Source organism: Oncorhynchus clarkii, chromosome 19, assembly GCF_045791955.1.
Source record: "Oncorhynchus clarkii lewisi isolate Uvic-CL-2024 chromosome 19, UVic_Ocla_1.0, whole genome shotgun sequence".
In the NCBI taxonomy this organism is placed as follows: domain Eukaryota; kingdom Metazoa; phylum Chordata; class Actinopteri; order Salmoniformes; family Salmonidae; genus Oncorhynchus; species Oncorhynchus clarkii.
The window spans coordinates 16,078,137-16,093,903 of record NC_092165.1 but is presented as its reverse complement, the minus strand read 5'-3'; the positions used below and the strand labels follow the sequence as shown (position 1 = coordinate 16,093,903).

Genomic DNA, 15,767 nt, shown 5'->3' with positions numbered 1-15,767 from the left:
AGCCCTCATACCTCCTTGCAGCATGCCTAAGGCACATTCACGCAGATGAGCGGGGACCCTGGGAGTCTTTCTTTTGGTGTTTTTCAAAGTCTGTAGAAAGGCCTCTTTCGTGTCCTACGTTTTCAGAACTGTGACTTTAATTGCCTAGTGTCTGTAAGCTTTTAATGCCTTAACGACCATTCCACAGGTGCATGTTCATTAATTGTTTACGGTTCATTGAATATGCATGGGAAGCAGTGTTTAAACCCTTTTACAATGAAGATCTGTAAAGTTATTTGGATTTTTACAAATTATCTTTGAAAGACAGGGTCCTGAAAAAAAGAGACGTTTCTTTTTTTTGCCGATTTCACATAGTCATTTCATCATTAAGACCTTTAGGAAATAATGTCTGGATGAAAATCCCCAAAACATTACTTTTGCTCAGTGTATTATTTATATCAACTCCCCTGTCTGATATCTTAACTTTCTGTATACCACAAAATCTAAAAGGTAGAAATGTCATATTTCAGGTCATTAAAATGTACTGCTGACTGGATAATACCTGTCGTTTCTCCTGATTTCAACCATTATGTTCACAAATGATCTGCTTGAGAGAACGAGAGGTTTTACCTACATAGCCCACGTGGACATTTAATAATGTAGATAACATGGGTGGCGGAACATGTAATAATGTCATTTATTTGGAATCATATTCCTGTATGTGGGTTTCTTCTTTTTTCTCATTGTATTCAATTGTTACCATGCACCTGCAAAAAAGATGGCTCAGATGTGTGAGTGCCTTTTGAATTTTGAAGCATACCAAACATATCCTACTAATTTGAGTGTCCCAGATTTACTATGTTACTTCTAGTCTATGAGACAAGGCTGTTCAAATAGATACTCTTGCAGAGTTTCTCATGACTCTCCATCATTTGCTTGGAGCAGATATGCTCCTGCCCTCCCTCCTGGAATGGCTCCCAAAGCTTTCAGAATTCAGCATCACATAGCAGTTTTTCACCCATAGGTACTGCGGTCAAGTTTGACACCGGTCTGCAAATCAGTAGTTTCAGACTGCAGTAACTTGTTAAGAGGGTCAAGGAGCCCCAGGATTTTGTGAGCCGTGTTAGCAATAAACTTAAAGCTCGGCTCTCAGCTGCTTTCAGTATGCCTGTGATCTCAAGTCTCACATAGCAGCACCATATACGCGAGTAGATTCCACTTCATCGAGCATCTCTGTGATGTCACTTGATTTAAAGATGACTGACAGCATGGCAAGGTGGCCATTCCGTCTCGGATCAAGCAGTCTTTTCAGTTTTTTTCCCACTGTACTGTGCAGCCACCGTGGGTTTCCTAAAGAAATTGTACAGGGAACTACATACATTACCGTGTCAATCTATCGCCTCCTCAGACGACATAGCGTACACCCCAACCAACTGCAGACCTTGAACCAGGCGCTACAAAAAGCCTGTTTTCTCCCACTGAAAATGCGGCTTGGGTAAGTGTCAAGACGGGAGGCTCTTCCTCCTCATCACCGGGGTCGTCGACAGCAGTGGTGTATATTCATTGGATGCAATATATGAACCAAGAAAAAAAACTACCTCATTTATCAGGTAGCCTAGGACAACAACAACTAAATGGAAGAACTGTATGACAGAGTCATAGACCGTTTCGGCAACATGAGAGGAGGATGGCATTGGCGTTTCTCTACAAGTAGGGTGAGTCAACATGTTCTACTTGCAAGCACGCACGAACACACATGAAATCAGTACCATGGACAGCCAAATCATACTGTATTTAGTTTACGTTGGATTAAATTGTTTTTGGTATCTGTTATTTGTCACTGTATTAGACTAAGCATAGGTGATTTGATGATGATGAAATGTTGAAATTGCGTTGGAACAGTGTTTTATTTGTGACTTGCTTAACTCTCCATGGTTCTAAATCAATAGTTGTTAGGAGTCCGAAAATGTCGGAAACATTAACTTGCTTGACCATGCTGTGTAGGTCATGTAACTGCTTGTTACATGCAATATGCCTTGTGGACTTCACCGGACAGATGTTGCTCTCTGGTTTTGTGATGAAACGCAGGTGTGGTTGAATTTATTCTGCCACTGTGTCGTCTTATTGTCTCAGCCTTAGGCCTATATATAGCTATGTCAAGGCATATGAACTAACAGGTTATAGAGCAAACAATGCTATTATCACAACACAGGTTGTAATATGGTATTTTTGTTCCTGGCTTGACTTCCCCAGGGATTTTACCCACGCACCACTACTTTCAGGTGCTAGTGGCTGGAGTAACAGTGGTGTTTGGTGATGATGTTTCCCTCGTGCTGTTGGTGCTAGGCCATGACTATTTTCAATCTTGTTGGGTCTGCAGGCGGTATGGGGGATGGGCGGGTATTGAATTTGCTGCTAGGCTCCTCAACCTCGGTGGTCGGGCTAGCAGTGAGCTCTGCATCAGACGTGACATGGTGGTCTGAGGAAGGCCCTAAAAATTGTCACGGACTCCAGCCACCCAAGTCTTATTGCAATCTCCAGTACCGCACGGCAAGTGGTACCAAAGCACGAAGTCTGGAACTAACAGGACCATGAACAGCTTATACACCCAAGCCATAAGACGACTAAGTAGTTAGTTAAATAGTTAACCAAGTAGCTACCTGAACTTTGTCCATTGACCCTTTTTGCACCAACTTTTTATACTCATCACATAAGCTGCTGCTATGTCACTTTATTTCGTAATTATATGTACATATTTTTATTTTTTTTCACCTTTATTTAACCAGGTAGGCTAGTTGAGAACAAGTTCTCATATACAACTGCGACCTGGCCAAGGGAAGTTTAGACCGCCCATACCCGGGCGCGAACCAGGGACCCTCTGCACACATCAAAAACCGTCACCCACGAAGCATCGTTACCCATCGCTCCACAAAAGCCGCGGCCCTTGCAGAGCATACTACTTCAAGGTCTCAGAGCAAGTGACGTCACTGATTGAAACGCTATTTAGCGCGCACCGCTAACTAAGCTAGCCGTTTCACATCCGTTACACTCACCCCCCTTTTGACCTCCTCCTTTTTTCCGCAGCAAACAGTGATCCGGGTCAACAGCATCAATGTAACAGTATAATTTTAGACCGTCCCCTCGCCCATACCCGGGCGCGAACCAGGGACTCTCTGCACACATCAACAACCCACGAAGCATCGTTACCCATCGCTCCACAAAAGCCAGGGAACTACTACTTCAAGGTCTCAGAGCAAGTGACGTCACTGATTGAAACGCTATTTTTGCGTGCACCGCTAACTAAGCTAGCCGTTTCACATCCGTTACATAAACAAACATACAGTCAATAATACAGTAGAAAAAGTTTATATACAGTGTGTGCAAATGGGGTAAGATAAGGGAGGTAAAGGCAATAAATAGGCCATGGTGGCGAAGTAATTACAATATACCAATTAAACGAGTGATAGATGTGCAGAAAATGAATGTGCAAGTTGAGATACTGGGGTGCAAAGGAGCAAGATCGATAAATAAATAAATCAATACAGTATGGGGATTAGGTAGTTGGATGGGCTTTTTACAGATGGGCTATGCACAGGTGCAGTGATCTGTGAGCTGCTCTGACAGCTGGTGAGCTGCTCTAAAGCTAGTGAGAGAGATATGAGTCTCTTGCAGTTCGTTCCAGTTATTGGCAGCAGAGAACTGGAAGGAAATGCGGCCAAAGGAGGAATTGGCTTTGGGGGTGACCAGTGAGATATACCTGCTGGAGCACGTGCTATGGGTGGGTGCTGCTATGGTGACCAGTGAGCTGAGATAAGGCGCGACTTTAACTAGCAGAGACTTGTAGATGACCTGGAGCCAATGGATTTGGCGATGAGTATTACTCAAGGGCCAGCCAACGAGAGTGTACAGGTCGCAGTGAAATCGGAGAACGAGAGTGTACAGGTTGCAGTGAAATCGGAGTAGATAGCCAGAGAGAATTTACAAACCCACCCTATGGCTCTATTTTCTTTCTCTTTACATTGTTGGGAAGGGCCCATAAGTAAGCATTTCACTGTTAGTCCACACCTGTTGTTTACGAAGCATGCGACTAAATACAATTAGATTTAGATGGTATAAAGTTGTTCTATTTTTTCTTACTATATTCTTACTCACACTTATTTCTAAACAAGTATGTTCTGCGAAAAAATAGCATATGAAATTTCGAATGCACAATTGCGGTTAGTCCTACCATTCATTCACTTTGCTACAGCGCGTCAAACATGTGAATTGAAAAAGACGAGTGAATTCTACTAAATCAAGCGACTATATTAGTATGAAGTTTAATTATTAAACACATAGTACGCTAGTATTGTTATTCGGACAAAATCATTGATCATAGGAGATTTGATGTGTAATCTGTAGTACCGTATTTCAAAAAACCGTGCGCATAACTTTTTATTTTAACCACGCCCTTTGAGCAATGACGCCAACCACTAAGATAACTTCCTTCTACACAGAAGATAAATTAACGGTGACAAAATACAATTTCACGTTAGCGTTTATGTTATTTAGACGTTTATTAACACCCTGGAACACAAACTAATTTAACGGCACAGCATCACATACTTAACTCAGGTAGTCTTTAATTCACGTTGGAGACGACTTGGTCGATATGTTATCTAGGTAACGCTAGCTAGCTGCTAACAATGGCTAACTGCAATGGCAACGTTATGGTTTTTCACACTCAAATAGCCTCCATTATGGAGGTGCTGGCTAACGCAGCTGTGGTAGAGATCTGTAAACTCGTAGACGACGACTATGCAGTGTTTCGTTTGGAAATTTCTCAAAGCCAGAAAGAAAACCGGGGATTGCGGAGGAAACTACAGCTACTGGAACTGAAGGTGGCACGGGAGCGTCGTCCCAGTAGTGTCAAGATCCTCGACCGATACAGAGGAACGACAAGAGGTACATTTTGTAGAAGGCCGAGGCTGCGGGCATGTGTTCAGATGTGTTACCCAAAATGGTGTCTTGGTCCTAGAGAATGATAGTGGACTCAAGCTTGTTAGCATGGGCAGCATTTTGAAGCAGTCAACTGGGTGGGACTTCCAATGGGTTAAGGAAGGGCCACATTATGCCATTCAGTGATCTTTGATCAACTAACGAATTATACTCGTGAGTAAACATTCCATAACTGCAGGTGGCAGTAAATCGCCAACTTTGGCTTTATACATGTTCAAACAACGCAGTACAGGTGGCAGTATGCACGTTTCCAGTTTGTTTGCCAACTCATAGAAGTAGTAGAAAAATAAAATGGACTACTTCAAAATGGAGATGGCCTCAAATCAAATTGTATTTGTCACATGCGCCGAATACAACATGTGTAGACTTCACTTTGAAATGCATGCTTACAAGCGCTTCCCAACGTTGCAGAGTAAAAAATAAGCAAAATACAAATTGTAACATGAGGTGTAAAACACACAAGATTGAAGCTATATACATGGAGAAAAAGTACCATATCACCAAAGATATTTATAACTAACCCAAGATAGTTCATCTGTGTCATTTACAGTGGGAGCAAATGAAGCATAGTGGTCAGAACAAGCAAGGAGGTGGGCAAAGCCAAGCACGAGCTAGCAAGATCCTATTGGTGTGTTGTAGTGTGTATTTGCATATTTCCATTAGGGAACACCACCTCTGAAGTGCACATGTGCACTCCAACACAATGCAATTTATTTTTTGGGGGGCAAAGGGTCAGGTCTATCAAACTTAGTGCACTGTGTTCATAACAGATTATAGTTTTGGGATCAGACGTTTCATGGTTGAGAATTTGCAGAATGTCGACCCAGTTTCACCATCCTCTCCCACTACCACATTTTATATATATTAGCTTTAGGTTGAATGTACACAACGGTAACAAACAATTGGGGGAACTCACGGGGCAGATAATAGGGTCGCAGTGACACAGAAAGCAGTTCAATGTCGGGGGTACAGCGTCTCTCTCAGCAGGATCGATTTACACCACTGGTCCCTGACAAGCAGGCAGATGCCCCCGCCGTGATGTTTCCCTGTGACTGTCAGATCACGGTCCGCTCTGACCAGAGTGAAGCTGGCCAGCTCCACTTCCCTGTCCGGGACTCTGTCATTGAGCCAAGTCTCAGTAAATGCCAGCAAACAGGCCTCCCGGTATTCGTGTTGGAAGCGCAGATTCGCTGACAGTGATTCTCTCGTTAACACAGGTGTGAGCGCTTTTCCCCCTCAGTGACTGGGCATTGATTAACAACTGATGGGTCAGGGAAGTTTTTCCTCTTTCCACGTTTGCATTTGGGTTTGTAATCCACTCGCAGACAATCGGGGATTAGATGGGCCATTGGGATATCCATCGCGTTTGTGTTGCATTGTACAATTGTGGCCAAAAGTTTTGAGAATGACACACTTTAATTTTCACAAAGTCTGCTGCCTCAGTTTGTATGATGGCAATTTGCATATACTCCAGAATGTTATGAAGAGTGATCAGATAAATTGCAATTAATATCAAAGACCCTCTTTGCCATGCAAATGAACTGAATCCCCCAAAAACATTTCCACTGCATTTCAGCCCTGTCACAAAAGGACCAGCTGACATGTCAGTGATTCTCTCGTTAACACAGGTGTGAGTGTTGACGAGGACAAGGCTGAAGATCACTCTGTCATGCTGATTGAGTTTGAATAACAGACTGGAAGCTTCAAAAGGAGGGTGGTGCTTGGAATCATTGTTCTTCCTCTGTCAATCATGGTTACCTGCAAAGGAAACACGTGTCGTCATCGTTGCTTTGCACAAAAAGGGCTTCGAAGGGGAAAGTATATTGTTGCCAGTGCGATTGCACCAGAATCAACCATTTATAGGATCATCAAGGAGAGCGGTTAAAATGTTGTGAAATAAGTGTAAAAATTAAAAACATAAAAGAACGCCACATCAAACGTCACACACACTGCGGTATGATGCAACAGAGCCGCGCCCCTTCCTCCTTATTGGTAATCTCAATGCCTTTGGATGAATCCGGGAACATATCTCAGTCTGTACTACAATGGTGCTGCCCATGCTCTCACTGACCCATAATGGGACAGATACAATGTGATGTCTATCTAAGTCTATGGTCTTGGTTAGTGTTTGAATAGTATGCAGTATACCCTGCACAATTTGTTTTATTTTACCAGGCAAGTCAATTAAGACTGTTCTTATTGCACAAAGATCATATCATATTCTAACCATATTTCCAATTGTAATACTTATAAAAGGATGTGATGCATGGAACATAATCAATAAATAGTATATGAAGTTAGGTGAAGTGTTACCTAACATCCTTGTCAAATGTAGACTGTCATTAGTGTACAATATACCGTTGATCATTGAGAGTTGCTAACCTAACCACCTATTTTCCCCCACTCACTCAGGTGAAGGCCACAGGACCTTGGTGAAGCCAGCGGGATACAATACATGGCAAGATGACCAACCAATCACTGTTGATGAGGGGAGTGGAACCTCAACCCAGCATGTTAACGTGATAGAGGTCAGTGTCATAGTGTAACAGAACGTTACAGTACATCAGATGTGTCCTGTTTATTTCAGAAAGACTCCCCTCAGCTATTCATGTACATCCTTATTTATCTGCCATAACAGAGCTTGTGAGTTCACTGCGACATTGTTATCCAGTTAAAATGCCTTTAATAACCTCCTCTCTTTGTGTCAGTCTGCAGATGTAGAGGCTGCAGGTCCTGGAGGATCGTCTCTGGTCAAGCAGGAGAAGTCTGAAGGAGAGGAGGACCCACGGCACAACAGAGATTTCCACCCTGTAGCCACGGAGGACCTACACACCGCTGCCGCGCCCAAGCCTAGGACACGGCACAGCATCACGGAGGTCAGTGGAACGCCGAACGCCGTCCTCAAGTCAGAGACAGACACCGAGACCTTAACTGTAACCAAAAGGCTTTTACACATAGGATCTGACCTCAGGTCAGATCCAGAGAGACTGGGGCCACTGGGCTGTTCTCCTGCTCCCAGTTCAGAGTATTTACTTTACGGTAACCCAAGCCCGAGGACAGCTCCATCCAATCGGGACTCAGGTGACGCATTCGAGAATGGCAATGATCCGTCTTGTTCTTACGCTATAGAGATGGACCCTGGTAACATATCCTTGGGTTTAGAGACACAGACTGATCTGTCTAGAGGGGACTGGAACCGGTACAGTAGTAGTGTATACTCTGAAGGGTGCCAAGATAAGAAAGGGGAGGTTATAGTTGCAAATTACGTAAAAGTGGAGAGCGACGCTCCTCCGACATGGAAGGTAGACGAGACTCATTTAGGAGGACACTCACAAGGCAAAGATTTATTTGATTACAGGGGAAGCTTAAAGACTAATCTAAATGTCACCACCCACTACGCTTTACACAATTTCAGGGATTGCGACCCAGTATCCACGTTGATGGCCCCTTCGGATTCACACGACCGCGTCCTTTTCGATCAGGTATTGAACTCAAAGGACCAAAGGGCCAAGGCACAGGGTGGGTGTGCAAAATCAGGTAGTAGTAAAGAGAAACGGTTCCTCTGCATGTTCTGTAACAAAGGCTTCAGCTGCCTCCAGAATGTTGAGATCCACCAGAGGGTCCACACAGGGGTGAAACCCTTCAGCTGCCCCCAGTGTGAGAAGAGGTTCTCCCAGGCTTGTGACCTGAAGAGGCACCAGAGGGTCCACACAGGGGAGAAACCATATAGCTGCCCCCAGTGTGAGAAAAGGTTCTCCCAGGCTGGTGACCTGAAGAGGCACCAGAGGGTCCACACAGGGGAGAAACCATTTTGCTGTACCCAGTGTGACATGCGCTTCGCCCTGGCTGGCAACCTGAAGATGCACCTGAAGGTCCACATGGGAGATTCTCAGAGGGAAGCAGCAGAAAAACCATTCCACTATAACATAGAAAGTAACCATTCCACTCAATAGCTTCTGATGTTTAGATCAAACCCTGCATTAAATATAAAGATTCATTTTGGTTGTTAGAAGAAAAGGTCCACAGATGCATTTGCAATAACGAGAGAAACAGATTTCACTGTTGAATATTGTGTTACATATTGTTTGTACTGTGTAGGCTATATGATGTTCACAAATGCCTATTTCATTACTTCCATTCAACTACTTAATTTTTCCTAAGACACTTTTAATGAGGAAATGAATGCAGTTTTATCAAGTTCATGCAGATTTTTTGTTGTAACATTACATGCAAGTCATTTAACAGATTTTCTTATCCAGAGCGACTTAGTAGTGCATTCATCTTAAGATAGCTGGGTGAGACAACCACATATCACAGTTGCAGGAAGTCACTGCTTTGTTCTTTGTACTCCATGGAGTTGTCAATCAACCGTGATGTGGTTTTGGAGCTGGCAGGACTTCCCCGAGAGGAAGAGCAGCTCCGTCTTGTTGAGCTTGAGGTGGTGGGCCGGGTACGCAGAGAAACACGTATGTGTGGTTTTCGTATGGTGTATTTAAAACTTGTTTTATGTTGAATAAACACAAAATTCAAGACTTTAATTGAGACTCTTCAGTACACATCACATCTGATCGCACCCTATTTTGCAAACACACAACCACACTTTATAACCAATTATGGCAGGAATTGCCAGGGACCTCGGGATACAATATCACAAAATACAATATGTATTGCGATTCAATACTGTGATTTTATAGCTGTTCCATGGTTCAAACATTTCTCACCATAAGTCTGTTGCAGAGGGACAAGAGTTCCATTAGAACACTTATGGAAATAAAAGTTGTGAAAACAAATTGGCTCCCTATTTTAAAAGGAATATGGAGAACAAACTATGAAGCAAAACACCTACAGTACACCAATAAATTAGTCAGGTTTGTCTGACTTTTGACTTATAATGGACTTCTTTTTACCCACAACGTCATATTAATGTCTGTGATGGGTTTAACAATGAAGTAACTAATGACAATATAGGATTCAAACGTAGTGGGGATTCGTAAACACTTCTTCATGTTGAAAGTGTGTTTATCTGTGTGTGTACGTACCTGAGGGAGTGTATGTCTCTGTCACCTGTCTTTTTCCAGGAGGAGGCGGGTCCAGAGGTGCTGCTGGTGAAGGAGGAGGGGTGTGAGGGGAGTCTGGGGAACCCTGAGGGGACCATAGTCATGGAGGTATACCAGACTACACCTCCTCCTGAAACCCCAGAGGAACCAGCTGAGCAGCACAGGACCACACACAGTCTCACTGAGGTGAAGCCACTGAACTACTGTCTGTATGGTATTAGGTCAGAGCCTGTATCCACAAAGCCGATCTAGGATCAGTTTAGGATTTTAGATTATAATGAATAAAGCTACAGTTGAAGTCGAAGTTTACATACCCTTAGGTTTTAGTCATTAAAACTTGTTTTTCAACCACTCCACAAATTTCTTGTTAAACAAACAATAGTTTTGGTAAGTCGGTTAGGACATCTACTTTGTGCCTTTTTATATCGCTTGGAAAATTCCAGAAAATTATGTCATGGCTTTAGAAGCTTCTGATAAGCTACTTGACACCATTTGAGTCAATTGTAGGTGTATCTATGAATGTATGTCAAGGCCTACCTTCGAACTCAGTGCCTCTTTGCTTGATATCATGGGAAAATCTAAAGAAATCAGCCAAGACCTCAGAAAAAAGAATTGGATACCTCCACAAGTCTGGTTCATCCTTGGGAGCAATTTCCAAATGCCTGAAGGTACCATGTTTATCTTTACAAACAATAGTACACAAGTAATAACACCATGGGACCACGCAGCCGTCATAATGCTCAGGAAGGAGACGCGTTCTGTTTCCTAGAGATGAACATACGAAAAGGTGCGAAAAGTGCAAATCAATCTCAGAACAACAGCAAAGGACCTTGTGAAGATGCTGGAGGAAACAGGTACAAAAGTATCTATATCCACAGTAAAACTAGTCCTATATCAACATAACCTGAAAGGCCGCTCAGCAAGGAAGAAGCCACTGCTCCAAAACCGACATAAAAAAGCCAGACAATGGTTTGCAACTGCACATGGGGACAAAGATCATACTTTTTGGAGAAATGTCCTCTGGTCTAATGAAACAAAAATAGAACTGTTTGGCCATAATGACCATCGTTATGTTTGGAGGGAAAAGGTGGAGGCTTGCAAGCCGAAGAACACCATCCCAACCGTGAAGCACGGGGGTGGCAGCATTATGTTGTGGGGGTGTTTTGCTGCAGGAGGGACTGGTGCACTTCACAAAATAGATGGCATCATGAGGCAGTAAAATTATGTGGATATATTGAAGCAACATCAAGACATCAGTGAGGAAGTTAAAGCTTGGTCAATGGACAATGACCCCAAGCATACTTCCAAAGTTGTGGCAAAATGGCTTAAGGACAACAAAGTCAAGGTATTGGAGTGGCCATCAAAGTCCTGACCTCAATCCTATAGAAAATTGGTGGGCAGAACTGAAAAGGTGTGTGCGAGCAAGGAGGCATACAAACCTGACTCAGTTACACCAGCTCAGTCAGGAGGAATGGGCCAAAATTCACCCAACTGATTGTGGGAAGCTTGTGGAAGGCTACCCAAAACGTTTGACCTAAGTTAATAAATTTAAATCAATGCTACCAAATACTAAATTGAGTGTGTGCAAACTTCTGACCCACTGGGAATGTGATGAAAAATAAATAAAAGCTGAAATAAATCACTCTACTATTATTATGACATCTTAAAATATATTGGTGATCCTAACTGACCTAAGACGGGGCATTTTTACTCGGATTAAATGTCAGGAATTGTGAAACTGAGTTTAAATGTATTTGGCTATGGTAAACTTCTGACAGATTCTTACAGACACTTTGTGGATACTGTCTTGATTAATTTAGTCTGAAGTGTCAAGTAATCAAATGAAGTAAGACATTTACATAGCAATCCCTCATTGCCCAATCAGAAAATGCTCCATAGCAAGGTGCTCATATCAGATTTCTTTGACACAACATCATCTCACTCTGTATCTCTTACAGTCAGTAGACATGGAGGATGGGAAGCCTGATCTGCTGCTGGTCAAAGAGGAGATAATAGAAGATGGACCAGAGGGTATTGATCTGCTGAGTGGACTAAAGATGGGGGAGCAAGGTAAGAGAGAAATACATATAGCCTACATACTGTACAGTAATAGATCTTCAATGGGAATAGTGATGCACCTGGCTATGATTTGAAACAATATACGAACTTGACAATGAAAAAAATCTCCATATGTAGAGTTCTCTGCCATGTTTGTAAAGTATATTTTCTAACCTCTCCTTGCAGGTGGTTGGTTGGAGGCTAACAGAGGAGACTGGACGGCCATATTGGATTCCCAGACCAAGACGGGTGCAGTCAAGGGCCCAGGGGACAACATCACAGAGCAGGCCAGGACCAGACGCGACATAGTGGAGGCCAGTGGTTGGGACAACGTCCTCAACTCTGGGCTGGGACAAAACAACCAGAAACAGACAGTCAAACACAAAACAACAACCACATTTATTCTCCGTGACAACAGATTGGCTGAGACCAGGGCGAGGGGTAGATTTGGTCTGCAGGGACGGGGAGGTGTCCATATGCGGCAGGAGAGATCAGACACAGACTCGGCTAGCGATGCGCCGTCCTGCTCCTATAGTTGTTATTCAGAGAGACTGATTTCGCCTCAGGTTAACCCCCTAACAGGTGCTGCCTTCAGCCTGCCTTCTATAGGATCTATCAACTGGGACATGGACCCTGCGACAACACAGACACTCCCTAGCCTTAATCCTCCTCACACTCTCCTAATGTTAAACCAGACCTCAGACAATGCCATTGCCTCAACACTAAATGGCTACACAAGCCCATTGACAAATGACGGTAGTAGTGACGCTATCAGTAGATCCGGTGGCAAAGAGAAGCGCTTCCCGTGTTCGTTCTGCGGGAAAGCCTTCCGTTTCCCCAAACAGGTGGAGATCCACCAAAGGATGCACACGGGGGAGAAACCGTTCATCTGCCACATGTGTCAGGACAGTTTTTCACACTTGTCCAGCCTGAAGAGGCACCAGAGGGTCCACACAGGGGAGAAACCATTTGGCTGCCACATGTGTCGGGCCAGTTTTTCACACTCGTCCAACCTGAAGAGACACCAGAGAGTCCACAGAGGGGAGAAGTCCTACAGCTTACCCAGTGTGAGAAGAGGTTCTCCCACCAGCTGAAGATGCAGCTGAAGGTCCACAGGAGAGAGGCCGTTCGCCTGTACACACTGTGGGAAGAGGTACTTCAGGATACACCAGCAGAAATTCACACGGCCCATGTATAGAGTATAGCCCCCAAACTCAACTCTGGACCTCAATGCCAGTTCCACAGTGTTTTTTTTCCATTGTTCTCCTCTAAATCAGGCATTGATTTAGACCTGGGACACCAGGTGGGTGTAGGGCTGTTAGTTACAGTGACCGCCGTAGCGGCTGTCACGTCTCATGACAGCAGTCAAATTCCACGTGACCATTTAGTCACGGTAATTAAGCTTCTCCAAGCTCTGATGGTGCTGATGATCATTAGTAGCCTACCAAACTTGCTAACTGCCTGGTGCTCAGCATTCTGTTGTCCCTCTAATCTCTCTAACATCAATGCAAATGTAATCAAACACTTCATGAGAGCCCATGTTGCACAACATTTCTATAGACTATGCAATTGCTTGAGAAAACAGAGTGATGGCCTCCATTAAAAAGAGTATCCCATCAGATTTCTATAGGCTAGGCCTACTATATTTATTTCTCAATTTTCCTAATATTAAGCACATTGTTTCTCTTGGCACACCTGCACTTGGGGAGTTCCTCCCAATCTTCTCAAGAATACTTTCCTTAGGCACTGTATGCTTGTCTGTACAACTTTACAGTCTGCAGTCCATGAGGACCAGGTGTTGCTGGCAGGAGAGACTGGACCTCTGAAGCGGCTAGTCACAAACCCTGGCCCCAGATCAGAAGCCATCGCTGTTCTTTCCCGAGTTGGAACAGGGACCAAACCGTAAGGGACAGACACTCCAGAACCAGTGGACAGGGGGACTGAACAACCTCAGTCCTGGTGGTCATCAGAGAGAGACAGAGGCTCCAGTCAACAGCTCCGGAGCCGGGCCTGGGGCTTAGAGATAGGAACAGGAGGGTCTATGATAAACACCACAGTATCCATAATGAACAGAGCTGGTCACCCTGGGCTTCAGAATTCACAGAGAGTGGTGAGACCGGTCATGGAATATTCTAATCAAGTGAGAGAGACTCATTTCGTCAATCTTAATTTAAGATTGATTAATTATTGCAATAATGAAACTGTCAACCCCACAATCATGTGTTGGACCGAGCGCTTAACCTTACAGAAAAATGCATAGTTCTTACATGGTAGATTTAAAAATGCTTAGTCATGGCTGGTTCCACCCCTCCCAAGCAGATTGGGGGGCATCATAAGCCACCTCATGGTTATCTGCACTAGGTGTTGTTTTACCCCCAACCCGGCTCAGTTTCCCAGATACAATGAGGGGGTTGTTCTACTCCTCCAGGCTCTATCTCTGGTCACACACACCACATCTTGTCTATGGAATGCAGTCTTTAGCCATCATAAATCAATTGTCAGCTCAAGCCCCAGAGGCCCAACTCAGTCCCACAGACACAGAATGCATCAAAGCAAAAACAGTATTAAACAATCTTATCATTTTTCTACCATAGACACCCCCCCCCCCCTGTTGGTAGTCTGTCTTCTCCTTCAGGGTCTCGTCTAATGCCTGGTGACTGGGTTCATAGAAAGCCCGAATCTAGGCTTCCTCAGTTACCTCATGGTTACCCCACCAATACAGATGAGGTGAATGTCCATCCTGACCCTAAGAGGTACCTAGCCTATAACACAGCACACAATCCCAACACCACCCAAACAATGGCTAGAGATCAAGGAGGGAGCTCAAAGATGAACCACCTGAGAGCGTTGGTTCCTGCTTCTACCTCTTCTGGTGTCATTGGGTCACATAACGTGGGAGGCCCAGATTTAGGACAGACGGCGACAAGGAGTATGACTGCTCCACATGTGGGAAGCGCTTTGCTAAGGGGAACTATGGGAGCACCAGGCCGTTCACACCAAGGAGAGGCCTTTAAGTGCAAACTACAGGTAACTGTCACCACAAGCCAGATGGCCTGCCCAGCATTTTTATACATGACCCTGTTAATTGCTTAATTAACTCAGGAACCACACCTGTGTGGAATCACCTGCTTTCAATATACTTTGTATCCCTAATTTACTCAGCATTTTGGCAGTTCAGGAAACAGCCTATAGGCCAGTGCAGCAGTAGGCCTATAACTTCCATTGCTCTAACACTGAGGATTGGTGATCACCAAGGGGGACATTGTTGTGAAGATTTTGTGAGATGGCTTACTGTGAGGAACTCTAGTTTTAGTATAGTATAATTTTCAATGGATGTTTACAAGCTTGGAGCACCCCAAACAAAAGACAAACGTCATAAACAAATCTTGTTTCTCACAAGTGTAGCAGGTTGTGAACTCTGCAAACAATGTTTCCACTCCGAGAATGAGAACGTAAATGACTAAATCAGTGGCGACCCGTCATTCAGCCCCACATTTCTCGTAGATGTTCTAGGAAAATATGTTTTGAACGGTCATCCAACTCGGAATTGTAAATTCTGTAACTCGGGCCTTTCTAGAGAGCTACGACCTGAAGATCACTGACATCATGATTCAACCTTTAAATTTTGTTGTTGTTGAGTTCCCAATTGTATTGAAAGCACCACAAATCCAGAGA

General features: G+C 44.0%; 2 protein-coding genes across 2 annotated transcripts; both read left to right on the top strand.

The window, feature by feature from the left end:
* Positions 1-4,433: 4,433 nt before the first annotated feature.
* On the top strand, positions 4,434-10,214 carry LOC139374133 (uncharacterized). The gene is made up of 3 exons (XM_071115134.1): positions 4,434-4,923; positions 7,390-7,505; positions 7,686-10,214. The coding sequence occupies exons 1-3, from the start codon at positions 4,665-4,667 to the stop codon at positions 8,928-8,930; spliced, it is 1,620 nt and encodes a 539-aa protein (XP_070971235.1). The 5' UTR covers positions 4,434-4,664; the 3' UTR covers positions 8,931-10,214.
* Positions 10,215-11,996: 1,782 nt separating this feature from the next.
* LOC139374132 (uncharacterized) lies at positions 11,997-14,933 on the top strand. The gene is made up of 2 exons (XM_071115133.1): positions 11,997-12,104; positions 12,279-14,933. Exons 1-2 carry the CDS (start codon positions 12,002-12,004, stop codon positions 13,184-13,186), a joined length of 1,011 nt encoding a protein of 336 aa, XP_070971234.1. The 5' UTR covers positions 11,997-12,001; the 3' UTR covers positions 13,187-14,933.
* The last annotated feature ends 834 nt before the right edge of the window (positions 14,934-15,767 follow it).

Bases quoted from the DNA above. Each gene is read 5' to 3' on its own strand.
- LOC139374132 (XM_071115133.1), top strand. From the start codon at position 12,002: ATGGAGGATGGGAAGCCTGATCTGCTGCTGGTCAAAGAGGAGATAATA. The intron at 12,105-12,278 runs GTAAGAGAGAAA...CTCTCCTTGCAG, and splicing joins ACTAAAGATGGGGGAGCAAG to GTGGTTGGTTGGAGGCTAAC.
- LOC139374133 (XM_071115134.1), top strand. From the start codon at position 4,665: ATGGCTAACTGCAATGGCAACGTTATGGTTTTTCACACTCAAATAGCC. The intron at 4,924-7,389 runs GTACATTTTGTA...CCACTCACTCAG, and splicing joins ATACAGAGGAACGACAAGAG to GTGAAGGCCACAGGACCTTG. The intron at 7,506-7,685 runs GTCAGTGTCATA...TCTTTGTGTCAG, and splicing joins AGCATGTTAACGTGATAGAG to TCTGCAGATGTAGAGGCTGC.